The 15,621-nt window shown below is 37.9% G+C and overlaps 1 protein-coding gene across 3 annotated transcripts; it reads left to right on the top strand.

The window, feature by feature from the left end:
• The first annotated feature begins 12,403 nt into the window (after positions 1-12,403).
• LOC125186757 (uncharacterized) lies at positions 12,404-15,386 on the top strand. Of its 3 annotated transcripts, none has more exons than XM_048083203.2 (2): positions 12,404-14,673; positions 14,944-15,386. In XM_048083203.2, the coding sequence occupies exons 1-2, from the start codon at positions 12,614-12,616 to the stop codon at positions 14,951-14,953; spliced, it is 2,070 nt and encodes a 689-aa protein (XP_047939160.1). In that variant the 5' UTR covers positions 12,404-12,613; the 3' UTR covers positions 14,954-15,386. The 3 variants fall into 3 exon arrangements, with proteins under 3 accessions (XP_047939160.1, XP_047939161.1, XP_088914008.1); XM_048083204.2 differs by having other exon boundaries at positions 12,404-14,627; XM_089057882.1 differs by lacking the exon at positions 14,944-15,386 and having other exon boundaries at positions 12,404-14,677.
• Positions 15,387-15,621: the final 235 nt, after the last annotated feature.

The following is a 15,621-nucleotide window of genomic DNA, read 5'->3' on the forward strand; positions in this document are numbered from 1 at the left end:
AGAAATCCCACAGGAACAAAATCTGGGTTTAGAATGAACAATACAAAAAGACGTTATTTTTTTATTATATGAGTTTAATTTTCATTAGATAAAATAACGTCATTTTATTTAAATGCGTACGAATTCCTCGATTTTCCGACAAGCTCCGGCAATCCACATATGCAGTATTTTGCCACCTCAGCTAACGAGTGTGAATTTCAACAACCATTAAAATTCGAGATATTATATGTCAAGTTCAAAGTTCAAGAGAAAAAATATTTTTTAAAAGTTCTGTGATATTAGGGGTCAGTACCCCTTTTTATAAAAATACAATCTCTTCAATTTAAAAAGTACTTATTCAAACAAAAGCGGTTCACTAGTCTTGCAATCGACTCGCATTGGAGAAAAAGAAACATTTTTTCCATTATAAATATAATAATTATGGTGAATATATGGTGTATAATAATGTCTTTAACCTCGAGTTAATGGGTAGAATGTGATACCAAATTGTGGCCCATCACAATAATATAATTAGAACATTTCTCTTTATGTAGTAATTGAGCGCTAGCACTTAATGCAAAGAACTTAGCCTACGCATGATTACAATAATTCGTATGAGTAGAAATTAAGTAGTCGTATCAAATTTGGGATTCTCGAGATGACTACTATTATATTCAACATGTTTTAAATACGAGTCATATTATTTATGCTCTTCCTTCGTCCAATTAGTATTGAGTCATAGTATTATTTTTTTAGATTATTATATTATAATCGAGTCATTTTATTTTTAGTGAAATTTAGCATAGTTAAGAAACCAAACTGAACTAAGTGTAATACTTTAATAACATAACACAAAATAAACGAAATGCGTCGTTTTGATGAAGTAAATGATTCACTTTAATGATCCAAATGTAAATGTCTACTCAAAGCTCGTTCACATATTAATGTATTTGAAAACTAAATCAAAATTCTATTTTTCAGCATTGAATCTGTTTCTTAATAATTCAAATATAAAGTAAAATTACTTAATTGATGATCCAATTAATTAAACTCGATCGTTAATTATACACTATAGGAACAATTTGTCTATAAAGAACTTAGATCCTAATTTACCATTTCAAAAAGAAATATCCTATATTATTATTATTATTATTATTATTATTATTATTATTATTATTATTATTATTACAAATACAATTAAATAATAATCTCACCGTCCCCAAAGAATATGCACTTTGGTTTCGGCACGGGTTTAATTGCAAAATCGATAAAGTAAGAGAGAGGTAGAAAAAAAAGTAAATAAAATATTGTTAATAGAGAATGAGTCTCACTTTATTAGAGAGAAAATAATTCTAAAATTGAAAAATGCATGCATATTTTTATAGGACGGATTAAAAAGAAAAAAATGCATATTTTTATTTTCATGAGAGGAGTTTCTACTAATCCACTGTTTAGTGTTCCAATAACATGAATGGAAGGTGATTTCCAGGTTGGAATGTTAGAAAGAGGAAAAAGACGGCATATTTCACGTGTTATCTCTAGTGTAGAAGATTTAATTAAATCAAATGTCACAATAATCAAGGTAACATAAAGAAACAATGATATACCATGTGATACTCAAGTACGTATGTATCCTTTTATACTCCCTTCGTCCCAAGATAAATGACTTGTATTTCTTTTTGGGATGTCTTATTATAAATGATCTATTTCCATTTTTAGCAAAAAGTCATCCCTCTTACTTTATTTCCACCTATTTTATTCTCTCTTCTCTCCTCTACTTTTTCCTCTCTCATACTTTACTCTCTTCACTTTAACTTATTTAAATATCCTTCCTTAAATCTTATGCCTAAAAGAAGTAGGTCACTTATCATGGGACGGAGAGAGAATGACATAAGTATATAGTGTGATGTCATATACGCAAGAGAGATACTATTTTAATGATAACATACTGAAAATTGAAAAACATGAAAATGTGAAAGAGACTAGTAGATTCGGACAGCTATATGTATAATTATAGCATACTCCCTAGCCTATTTACTTTAAGAAAAGTGAATGAATTATTTAAATGACTTTCTAATAATTTCATATACACTTTATAGGTTTCCCTTTTACAGAGCATCTTGTGGAAAATTATTGACATCTAAATCCATACCATACCATACCCTTAACCTAGATTCTTGCATCCGTCCTTCAATGGATACTTAGAGCATCTCCAACCATTCCACTAACCTCAAACTCATTTTAGTATAAATTTCACATTAAATATTGATTTTACTCTAACTATTTTCCCTAAATTCAAACTTAAAAGAATATTCTCTATATTATGATTTTTTTACTCACAAAATTTGAGAATTTTTTAGGTTTTGGTTTAGTGTAAACCTAAAGATAGGTATTTTTTTCTCAAAACCAAAAATAGGATTGGTTTTTGAGTACTATTGGAGCTAAATACCTATCTCATTTTAGGTTTTAGTGTACCATTGGAGATGGTCTTAGGCATAAGAATTTTATATATACTACAACCGTACTCTGGTACTCCTAACCAATGAGGTCACGGGTTCAAATTCAACAACCCGCTGAGACACTTTCAGTCTTAATCTGTATACTCGGTCGAGCCAGGATTCGGTGGAATGGGTTCAACTCTACACCCGCTGGAAAGCTTTCGGTCTTAACTGCAACGACACTCCACAAAATTCACATTTTTATAGGGATATTATGTTAAATTTGGAACTCCATCCTTTAATTATTTTTGTGATCAATACAAGTTTTTATTTGTATTCTATATAGATTCTAGCAAGTATAACAAATCAAAGTGATCATAATATCCTCTTATTAACTTAGTTTGAGTTTAAAAGTACTATTAGTCAAGTTCCAACACTTAAAAAATGAAAAAGAAGTGATTCAATCAACAGAAAACTAAAGATACTACTTCAGTATTTATTATATACTACTCTCTTTGTCCACCATTAGAAGTTCCAATTGAATTTGAAAAAATATAAATTTGGAAGTGCTTTTTATAGAGTGTAAGAAATACTATTTGACTATTTAAGTGCGAAACTATTTTGAAAATGCACGTAGGGCACAAAATAGCTTTCCACGTTACTCTATTATAGTACTCCACTATTACTCCTCCCCAAGTCTCCAACTATTTCAAGCTGCATAAAATATGTGACTGAAAAAAGACTTGCTTATATTTATGCAGACTATAAGGTATTTATGTTTTATAGTTCGGTCAACACTGCTGTGCCTGTGCGTAGCAATACAGATGCAATTCATTAAATTCCTAGGATGCCCTTTTTTTGGGGTTAACAATTTTTGATCCGACACGATAATCCGATACGAATCCGCACGAAGTTAACTCGACACGAATACGCACGTTTAGAATTTGGGTCCTTATAAGGTCGACCTAATAAGAACCTGGAAAATTTGGGTTGAGTTGGGTCGGATTTGGGTCGGGTTGGGTTATCCGTTATGAAAAAAAATAATTATTTTTATTATTTCTATTAATTAAAATAATATATTAAATTTAATTTAATTATTTTTATTAATTAAAAAAATATTATAATTTTAATATTATTAGTAAAAATATGATTAATACTATTATTAATTATTTTTTATGATAAAAAATATTACTGCATATTTAAATTTATTAAAAAATAATTATTTCAATAATTTTATTATTTGGATTTAAAAATTATTTAAATTAATTATTTTAATTTTGGAGTAATATCTTATTTTATCGTGTAATATCAAATTTTAATTATATAATATCATATGTCGGTCGTTATCGTATAGCGTTTATATTTTGTAGTAACTTACTATCATTAAAAAATGACCGATATTTTTTTGGATTACACAAAATCCGCACAAATCCGACACGACCGATATTTTTTTAGAAGACACAAAATCCGCACGAATCCGACACGAATCTGTTTGGATTGAACCCGATAAGAACACGATGGTTTGGGTTGGGTTGGGTTGGGTTAGGACCCGATAAGATTGGGTCGATATTGGATTGACCCGATAGCGACCCAATCCGCACGATTTGCTAGCCCTACCTTTTCCCAAATCATATTTATCATACTCCATATTTGTGTATGAATTTAAACGAACAAATATACAAATAGTAGATGATTTTTGTGTACTCCTTCGGAAGATATTAGTATCATAGAAGGGTGATTCCCTATTTCCCTTAATTATATTTGGAAACTTTTCCGCTTTTTACTCTTCTCTTACTATTTAACAAATACTCCCTCTGTAAAGTCTAATTTTCTCATTTTAGTCCTTCTGCATATAGGAATCTCTGTTTTTACCACAAATAGTAATAAGGTCTTGCATTCCATTAACTCATTCTACTCACATTTCATTTAAAATTAATATATATACAAGTGAGACTAATATTCCACTACATTTTTTTCACTCACTTTTCTTAACATAGCTTAAAACCCGTGCAGCAAGAAATGGACTCCTAATGGCGGACGAAGGGAGTACTAACACCTACTCCCCCCGTCTGCAAATTGGAGTCCCGTTTGCCATTTTGGTCCGTCAGCGAATATGAATCCCGGTTCATAATTACCATAAATGATAAAGAGACCCAAAATTCTATCAACTCATTTCTCACATTTATCATTTAAAACTAATATATACAAGTACTACACATATTTCAGAAACTTTCTTTCATCTACTTTTCTTAACATTTATTAGGAAAGAAATGAGACTTCTATGCGCGGACGGAGGGAGTGCAATCCACCATTTCATCCCTCGTGGATCCCACTTACTTGTTTCACTAATTTAAAAATGTAATTAAATAAAAAATTCTTTTAAAATATACTTAATTTAAAATACCATATTATATAGTTAAAATTTTAAAAATTTTAAAAAATATATAATTAAAATTAAATTAAAAAATCCTAAAAATTAGATAGTACTAAAATTTACGGCCTTAGCAGCATGTCATATAATGCTCGAGAGACCGAATAAGGAGACATTGTGACTCCAATTGTTCCGGTATGTAGTGTCTGCCTCTATGGACTCAGCGAAGCCATATAAAAATTCTTATTGACGCCGAAGTGTGGAGGACTCTTGGCGAGTTACGCCCCTTGGAGGATAGAAAAATGAAAAAAGAAAAAAAATGATAATAGTATTCCCTCCATCTCAAGATAAGTGACTCACATTATTTTTTCTTTCTCATTTTTCTCTTTCTCTCTCTTATTTTATCAATAATTCTCTCCTAATTTATCAATTGTGCATTAAAACTCATGTCGTTCCAAAGATTTTTAATTTTCAAGGATAGAGGTAGTATTTGTTTTATTTAATAAAATGTGTATGTAATGATGACTTAGTGGAATGGTAAGATCCACTTGCTAAAATGAAAAAAGTAAATGAGACTTTAAATCACGGATACCCCAAAATCGTAAATGACAGAGAGAGTAATATAAGTTCACCACAATAACTTATGTAGAGAGAAAAGTTGGCATCGTCACTTCATTCATAATTCACTCGTCCCTAAAATATTGACAAACTTGTAAATGACACGGGTTTTAATGTGCAATTGATAACATAATAGAGAGATGGGAAAAAGTAAAGAGTAGTGCTAAATGGCCACATTATGGCCGGCCATAATATTAAAAAATTATTAAAATTTTGTGTAATTAATGCTTAATTGTTGAAATTTATGTATCTAGAGAGTAACAATTTTTTAAAGACTAATATACCCTCATATATTAGTAATGAGAATGTTAACTAACAATAGAAAGTAATATCATAATATTCAAATAAGGTATGGTATATAATAATAATACCTACTAAAAAAAATATAAAAATAATGCGTATATGAAACTAATAAACTTAATAATGATATAATGCTACTAATATATCATTACGGATTTATGGCCAAACTCACCCTATTAGTACCATGACCTTTAGATGTGTTGCATATAAGTTTACATGTTATCTATTATTATTATATTATTATTATTATTATTATTATTATTATTATTATTATTATTATTATTATTATTATTATTAAGTTTAGTTATTGGTATATAATTGTATTATGTCATATGATAGTTATTTTGGCAATAATGATGGTTAAATAATATTCTAGTAGTTTTTGTAACGTAATAATATTATATATTTTACATAATATATTGTGGGAATATTCTAGTAGTATCTTAAATATACCAATTATTTATAATATTAATATGTGACATATATAAATGAAATTAAACTTTCGATTATTTGATACAATTATAATATTAAGTAATTTTATGATATGCAATACAATATAATATCATTGCATATTCACGAAAAATGGCTAACAAAATAGAATAGCTAGGAGTGACATTGTGTACAAGATTAGTTAATCTTATTTAACTTAGCGTAAAATATATCAACTATATGCAAGTATACAATATGATTTATTTCTAATATATCCATACATATTTGTTTTAAAGTATTGAAGATTGTACATAATTTAAAGACTTATCATTAATTTTCTTGAAAATAAATATTTATCATTATTATTATGGTAAGAGAATGGTGTATATATTTGTCATTACTACTCTTAATATTTATCGAAATAGTGGAAAAGGGTTATTGTGTAAAATCAAGTTAGCATTAACTATTACTATTATTTTATTACATTAACTACTATAATTATTTACAAAAATGCCATTGTGTGGCTGGCCACATTATAGCCACATAGCATTACCCAAAAGTAAAAGAGAGAGAGAGTGGAAAAAGCTAGTGGAAGAGTGTTAGAGCATCCCCATCCGTGCTCTTAGCTAAGAGCACGGAAGTGGGCCCAGACCCACTTTTACTCCTTGTCCTTAGCTAAGAGCATAACACCCACATTCGTGCTCTTAGCTAAGGACAAGTTCAAGGGTCACACCATTCTATTATTCAATTTAAATACTTCAATTACTAAAAACATTTCTACATTATAAAAATACATTAAAAAATAAAAATTACATAATTAAAATCCTAAAAAATAAAAATTACATAATTAAAATCTTAAAAAATAAAAATACATAATTAAAATCCTAGAAAATAAAAAAATACATAATTAAAATCCTACAAATTAAAAATAACACACGTGGAACACTAGTCCTCTATCCCCAATTAGGGCTGGAGAAAATTACCGAAAAAATGATATATCGCTCATATCGTATTGAAAAATATCGAAAAATTATCGAATTTTTGGTATATCGTAATTTTCGATACGATACGGTATCTTATTGTAAGTTTTCGATACGATAACGATATGAATTTCCTTATATCGCGATATATCGAATATACGACACATATCGATATTTTTGATATATCGTTTTATATCGAATATACGATATATATCGTATATATCGAAACATATTGAAATTCAATACATATTGAAGTTTAAAATTATAAATATATATAAATCCATTTAATTCATTCATATATTTAAAATATATATATATGAAACCCTAATAAGAACACTATATATTTTATTGTGTTGAAGTTTTATTAATTTTTGTGTTATTTTTCAGCTTTGAAATTATATTTTTCGATATACAAGTATTCGATACGATAACGATATTGATATTATCCATATCGAAAGTTCGATATATCGAAACTTTCGATACGATAACGATATGAAATTCTTTCATATCGATATTTTCGATACGAAACACGATACAACATTTTCGATACGATATATCGTATCGACCCACCCCTATCCCCAATTGCCTCTTGAAACCCCGGATCATTTGCTCATGTGTTGCAAGTTGCTCCGGAGTCATCTTAGACGTATCGTTCAAATAGAGTTGGCCCAAGAGGGTCCACAACGTGTTGTTCAGGGGTGGAGGAGGCACAAAGGGAGCGGGAACGGGGGCGGATGGAGTCGAGGCGCGACGACGGGTGGTCGTCGCCTTCTTCCTTCCTTGCAGCCGGCGGGAACTGCTCGGGCCAGCGTCGGGGCTACCCAAGTTAGTTCCGGCAAGCTGGGTAGCCACATCATCGGAGGCGCCGTCGGATAGGGCTACCGACCTCGACCGTTTGCTGGAGGAGTTGGAGGAGGATGCTACTACGTCGCCCTTATACTTCGGATGTAGGCGCCCCTCTTGCCAACCATCGAGGTACTTGAACGCTTTGAACTCCATGCGTTGGTAGGTCGCCAAGGCGGCAGTGATGATGTCAAGCTCGCTCGTGCCGCTCCCCGCCGACCGCTCTTCCTGGAGGTAATACCCCTGAAACTTCCCGATTGCCTCGTTGCATCTGAACATGCAATTGTGCACCATACTATCATTGCGATAGATGGTTCCCCCGGCCGGATTTCATTGTAAAGACGAGTGATGCGCTACCAATACGTTTCCCCGGTTTGGTTCGTGCCTGTCTCCGGATCTTCGGAGACTGCCAAGTAGGCTTTGAATATCGCCATCATCTCACCCTGAGTGTACGGGGTGCGAGTGCCACGAACAGGATGAGTAGGACTACCTCCCGAACAGGATGAGTAGGAATAGAAGTAGGAGTAGGAGTAGAGCTGTTGCTCCTTCCCGATCTGGGTTCGGGTGCCCACCCGAACCCAGAGGCATTTTGGTCGTGCACCGGCCAAGGACGGTAGCCACCCGGAGCTTGCAAACCTTGGGTTTGAGGAGGGGCCGTAAATTGCGTTTCCGGACTAGAGAATGAGTCGGAGTCGAGCCAATCGTGGTTCCAACCGCGATTGCCGGAGGGGTGATCGCCGAAGCCGGACATTGTGTAGTGTGGTGGGAATTTAGATGAGAGAATATGAGAAAGAAGATGATAGAATAGATGAGAATGTGATTTTTTTTGTGTTGAAGTGGGGGTATTTATAGATGAAAATGTGAATTTTGGGAAAAAAAATGAAATATAAATTAAAAGTGGGTAGAAAATGGGTATAATTTTTTGGGAAGTAGGAAAATATTTTTTTTTATTTAAAAACATTTTTTAAAATAAATTTCTAATTTTAAAAAAATAAAAATAAAAAATCGAATTCCGTTGGCCAATCGGACGCTGCCACGTAAGGGTGCTCAGCGGCACGGACGTGCTCTTAGCTAAGAGCAGCGCCGTGCCGCTGGCACTGACGGACGAGCTGCAGCGGCACGGACGGACGGACGAAATTTTTTTCACCGCTGTGGATGCTCTTAGTGGATTGTGGAGTCCACGTTATAAACTTATAATTGATGTGTAGAATTATTATTAGTTTGTTGAAACACTTTCCATATCTAGACTTTGTCTAATTATGGAGACAGCTCAAAATAATAAAACTAGTTCATTTTTTTGGGACGGATAGAATATAAAACAAAAGAAATAATATCAATAATGCAATTAACATATTCCTCTTAGTAAAAGAAACCTAAACTACAGGCAAACTCATAACCCTAAAATATTGACGTACGATTCTACAATTCAACCATCCAAAGAACTACACGAAATTGTATTGGTTTTACTGAAGTATTCACCGATACATATTGAAATATTAAAGCTTTCTTTATCTGGTTTTATTTTGAGATCTTCGACATTTGAGGTTGAGAAAAATCCTTTGGATTTTTAGCGGCTTCGATGATGAGTTTGGAAAGTAGTTTTGAGTAATCATGTTACCACAATTTGTGTCACGTAAGTGTAAGTGTGGTAAGAAAAATTAGGTCTTTGGATAGTAAATGTACTCCCTAAATAATTTGGAGGTAATTTTGTTCAAAAAAGCGTAAACACATTTGTCCCAAGCAAAATGGGTAGTATAGCAACCGTAAAAGTGCATTTTAAAGCGTAAACACATTTGTCACGAGCAAAATGGGTAGTATAGCAACCGTAAAAGTGCATTTGAAAGTATAACACCCACAAAATGTACATCGCAAATAGTATAAATATTTTATACTTCATCCGCCTCTGAATAAAAGTCATATTATTTGATTATGTCACGAGTTTAAGAAATGTAAAGAAAAGTGAATATAATAAATTAGTGGATTATGACTCTCATTTATACATATTTGTTACTCCATATAATAAAAGTGAATTAAATAAGTTAGTGAATCGTAAGACTTACTTACCATTTATGATAAAAGTGAAATAAAACTCTTATTTAGGAACGAATACAAATGACAAACATAACTTTTATTCATGGAATGAAGAGTAGCAAATTCCACTTATTTTCATTAAAATGTCCCACAATCAGCTGAGTAAATTATAAAATTATGTCATTCTTGAAATTTAATGATTTTAGATCCTTCTTTATTCATTTCCATATTATTTGGAAACTTGGCCCGACTTAAAGAGACAAAAGATAGATAGAGAAGTCTGACATTTGGAGTACTAGTATTTCAAATCTTCCACAATATCTGATTCCTATTCTAGAGTAATAATTCAAGAGTCATAAGAAAAATATGATAGGAACATTAAATGAGTGTTTTGGGTTGTTAAATGAAAACATAAAAAAATTAAATGAATTAAGAACCAAAATCGTCCATGAATAGTAGCAGGGCGCGTGTTTGTAATAGTAGGAGCTCTGCTTTGGTTAGATAAAACGAAACTCAACCGCATTACACACCTCCATATTCGTTTCTCTCTCTACACTAAGAGCATTCCCAATGGAGGTGGCGAATTCTCGGCGATAAATCGCCGGTTATCGCCGAATTATCGCCGGCCATTGTGGCGAAGTCGGCGATAATTCGGCGATAATGTTGCCGTTGCTTCGCCGAGTGGCGTTCTAACGCCGGATTATCGCCGAGCGATCGCCGGCCACTGTGGCGACGCTCGGCGATAATCGGCGATAATTAAAATTTTTTTTTTTTTTTTTTGAACCCAACGGCTATTTTACATTCCACCCCTATAAATATTTCCTCCACTTCCTCCATTCATCACCCACAATCTTCATTCTCTCCATTTTCAATCTCTTCTCCCAATCTTCAATTTTCATCAAAATTATGAGCTTTTGGAAGAAAAGTTCCCGATCGGGTAAGGATAAGGGTAAGGGGAAAGAGTCGAGTTCACAAATTCCCAACACGGATGAAGCAAACGAGCAGTGGATGCAGTCGTTGTTGGCGATGGGTTCTCCTCCCGGCCAACTTCCATACGGGGGTCCGTCTCCTTTGCAGACTCCTCCGGCGCGGAGACTTTCTCCGTACTTCAACTCTGCCGGCAGAATGCCCTTTCCAGCCGACGATGTGTATCGGCCCCAGTTCGACACCCCCGGATCAACCCCAGGCGACCAAGAATCTCAGGCCGCGACACTGAGCGCGGAGGACTTCGAGGTGGAAGAAACGCCCACCGAGCCGCCTTCTAGGAGCGGGAGGGGGAAGGCGCCGGCGTCGTCGGCTGCGACTGATACGGGTTCCGATGAGAGGCCGAAGCGGGTAAGGACTACTTACACTCTGCAAGAGTCCGAGCTGATAGCCGACTGCTGGGCGGACACGTCACAGGACGCGGAGCGCAGCAACTACCAGACTGAGATCATATTCTGGGAGCGGATTGCCGCGAAGTACAGGAGCCACAAGACTGCCTCAATGAAGGACCATGGCAGCGAGGCGATCCGTCGGCATTGGGAGCGCCTCATGAGGGACTGCGGGCACTTCAACGGTATTTATTCTAACTTGATGACTCACATGACGAGTGGCCAGAACGAGCACATGGTCCGAGATGAGGCCATCCGGATGTATAGTAGCCAGTACTTGTCGACGAAGGGCTTCAAGTATTGGAACATCTACGATAAGCTGAAGGATCTCCCCAAATTCCGGACGGGAATGCACGACGCGCTGCACGGGAAATCGGTGCGCTCGCGACTTAGCGTTTCGGAGAGCGAGGGGAGCGCGGCCCACATCGACTTGAGTGGGGATGGTCCGCACGAGCGCCCGGAGGGAGTGAAGAAGGCGAAGGGGAGGCGGAAGGGGAAGGGCGCAACGTCGGAAGTCGCGTCGGAATCCGTCATCGACTTAGAAAAAGCCACTTATTCGAGCAATGTCGCCAATCTGACCCAGATGTACACGCTGTACTTCACCGGCGGCGGGACCCCTGAAGAAAAGGCGGCCCTCTGGAAATGCATCCAACACCTGCAGAGTACGCTGGGGCTCGATCCCGACGCCCCTCCGGCCCCTCCGTCTTAGATTTTTTTTTTTTAAATCTTTGTTTATTTGCGTTTTTTATTTGTAGTTTTTTTTTTCTCGTTGTATTATATTTTCCAATGATTAATACAACGATGAATTGTTCATTATTAGTCTATTTATTAAATACATTTGTAGGGAAAATTAAATAATATAAAAAATAATGATGTAAAAATGAAATGTTGAGTTAGGGAGAAATAAGGGAGAAATAAGGGAGAAACCAATGTAGCACTTGGCTAAAAACTGGGGATAAATTTTGGTGCTGATGTGGCGCTGATGTGGCAGGAGTTAGGGAGAAATAAGGGAGTTTTTAGGGAACTCCATTGGGAGTGCTCTAACTCCATTCATCTTTTCTCTCTGCGGCTAGCTATAAACTCGAAACCTCCAAAACTTACAGCTGAATTTCTTCACAATCATTCCTCAATCGCGGCGGCGCCACCTTCCCCGCCGCCGCCGGCCGCCATGGACCCCACTCAAAAGTTAGAAAATGCAAATGAAATCACAAGTCTGGAGGTGCTGCATTGACAATTAATCCCACACCAGCAATGGCGGCGAGCAACAACAACTCCGCGGTAGAATCCGCATCCTCGGACGAGCTGGCGGCGAAGCTCGCCCACAAGCGGTTCGAAGGGCTGGTGATGGTACGGACGAAGGCGATAAAGGGGAAAGGCGCCTGGTACTGGGCCCACCTGGAGCCGATCCTCGTCCACAACTCCGACACCGGCCTCCCCAAGTCCGTCAAGCTCCGCTGCTCCCTCTGCGACTCCGTCTTCTCCGCCTCCAACCCCTCCCGCACCGCCTCCGAGCACCTCAAGCGCGGCACCTGCCCCAATTTCTCCTCCAAGCGAACCTCCATTGACCACGTCCCTCCGTTGACCATCGTTGACCCCTCGGTGGACTTATCAGGGCAGCAGCAGCAACAGCCGCTGGTGCTGTCAGGCGGGCGGGAGGATTTGGGGGCTCTGGCAATGCTGGAGGACAGCGTGAAGCGCCTCAAGAGCCCCAAGCCACGGCCCGGCCCGAGCCTCAGTAAAGCCCAAGCCGACTCCGCCTTGGATCTCCTCGCCGACTGGGTGTACGACAACTGCGGCTCCCTCGCCATCGATCACCCCAAATTCAAGGCCTTCCTCAGCCACGTGGGCCTCCCCGCGGTCTCGAGGAAGGACTTGATCGGGCCCAGACTGGACGCCAAGTACGCCCAGGCCAAGGCCCAATCCGAGGCCAAAATCCGCGACGCCATGTTCTTCCAGATTGCCGCCGACGGCTGGAAATCCGACGACAATCCCGTCCATTTGGCCGTCAATCTCCCCAACGGCACCAACGTCTTCCGCAAGGCCGTCTTCAACGCCTTCGTCTCCGGCCACGCCGAGGAGATTCTGTGGGACACCATCGTCGAGATTTGCGGCAGCGCCGTGCAGCAGTGCGTGGGGATAGTCTCCGACAGGTTCAGAACCAAAGCTCTCAAGAATCTGGAAGATCGCCACCGTTGGATGGTTAACATCACCTGCCAGCATCGCGCTTTCAACGCCTTGATCAAGGATTTCGGCAACGAGCTTCCCCTGTTCAAGAATGTCGCCGCTAATTGCCTCAAACTCGCCTCCTTCATCAACAACAACTCCCGAATCCGCCACAGTTTCCACAAATACCAGCTCCAGGAATACGGGCACGCTGCTCTCTTCAGAGTACCCCTCCGAGGCCACGAGGCCTCGGATTTGATAGAGGACATAATTGCCTCGGCCGGCGCTCTCCAGCTCCTCTTCTCGGACGAATCGTACAAGGAGGAGCCGGCAACGAGAGAAATAGAAGAAATGAGAAGGAATCCACACTTTTGGAATGAAGTAGAGGCAGTCCATTCTCTAGTGAAGCTGATCAAATCAATGGCGCAAGAGATCGAAGCAGAGAAGCCGAGAATCGGGCAATGCCTCCCTCTCTGGGAGGAGCTCCGGGTGAAGGTGAAGGAGTGGTGCTCCAAATTCCACATTGCTCAGCCGCCCTTGGAGAGGATTGTAGAAAAAAGATTCAAGAAAAACTACCACCCATCTTGGGCTGCAGCGTTCGTCCTTGACCCCCTCTACCTGATCAGAGACGCCACCGGAAAATACTTACCGCCGTTCAAATGCTTGACGAGCGAGCAGGAGAAGGACGTGGACAGGCTGATCACGCGGCTGGTGTCGAGGGAGGAGGCCCACGTTGCCCTGATGGAGCTCATGAAGTGGAGGAGTCAAGGCCTGGACCCGGTGTACGCACAGGCGGTGCAGCTGAAGCAGAGGGATCCGAATTCAGGGAAGATGAGGATCGCCAACCCGCAGAGCAGCAGGCTCGTGTGGGAGACGTACCTCAGCGAGTTCAAGTCGCTGGGGAAGGTCGCGGTCAGGCTCATCTTCCTGCATGCCACCTCGTGCGCCTTGAAGCTCAACCGGCCCCTCGTGAGATGGGCAGGCGGCGGGCGGTCGAGGGATGATAGGCTGCAGAAGATGATATTCATTGCTGCTCATTCCAAAATGGAGAGAATTCCCAATGATGAGGACAAGGATGCAGAGCTCTTTGCCTTGGAAAATGGTGAGGATGATGTGCTCAATGAGGTTTTTGTTGATACTTCCTCTGTGTAAGATTCCCTCCTTTTGCTTATGAACTCAAATTAATCATTTGATTTATTAACCATTTACATAATAATACTAGCTTCTGATGAGATGGGCTTTCTCTGCTATAAAATCTTGCTTTATTCAAACGAGTACTCTTTGTAATGTTTAGCTTCTAATTCAGAGTGTTTTCTCTACCATTGGATTGGATGTTCTAGTTTCATACATGAAAAAAACTCTTGTGATCGATTGTTATCAAGAGAATTATAATTGAAGTTGGATTTTTGTGGTAACAGGAGCATTTGATCCTTACATGGTGAGGCCTCCCTGACAGACTGATCACCAGCTCTACGTCGTTCACTCTCTATTAGCAGAGGGCCGGATCCAATTACTATCGTCTCCAAATTCCCGTAGAGCTACAGCCCTACCCGATCGAACAACTTAACTCAAATCGCGTCAAGTTTCTTGACAGAGCCAAGCCATGATTGAGGATCTTGAAGCAACGAGATAGTGATTGGGGGTTTCAGAGATGGAAATTACAGTAGTGAATCTTTTTATTTTTGTGGCAATTGTTGTAGTTTAATCTCAAAACAAAAACAGATCAAAACAATTCTTACTGTTGTAGAGTTTTTACCTTAGCTTTTTTGCTTCATGTGTTACCAGTCTAATTTGTCTAGCATATATGGATTTTATGTTATGGAAATATTTAATTAATGTTATTCGCCTTTCATATCACCAATGCGGGCTTAATGTCTACTAGTAGTAGTAGATCAATCATGGAGTATTTGCTACTATGATAGTATATTAAAATAGGTATGAAATGTAAATCATTATATTAGTATTTGATAGTTGGATGCTACTAACAATTTTGAACTTCAGTTATAAAAACGGTGCATTCTATAATGTTATAATTATATTATACCACATCATAATCATACATTAAAATACAAGAATAATAGTATACAATTTGGAAA

This window comes from Salvia hispanica, chromosome 5 (assembly GCF_029641045.1).
Source record: "Salvia hispanica isolate PSC_SH4W2 chromosome 5, Shi_PSC_v1, whole genome shotgun sequence".
Taxonomy (NCBI): domain Eukaryota; kingdom Viridiplantae; phylum Streptophyta; class Magnoliopsida; order Lamiales; family Lamiaceae; genus Salvia; species Salvia hispanica.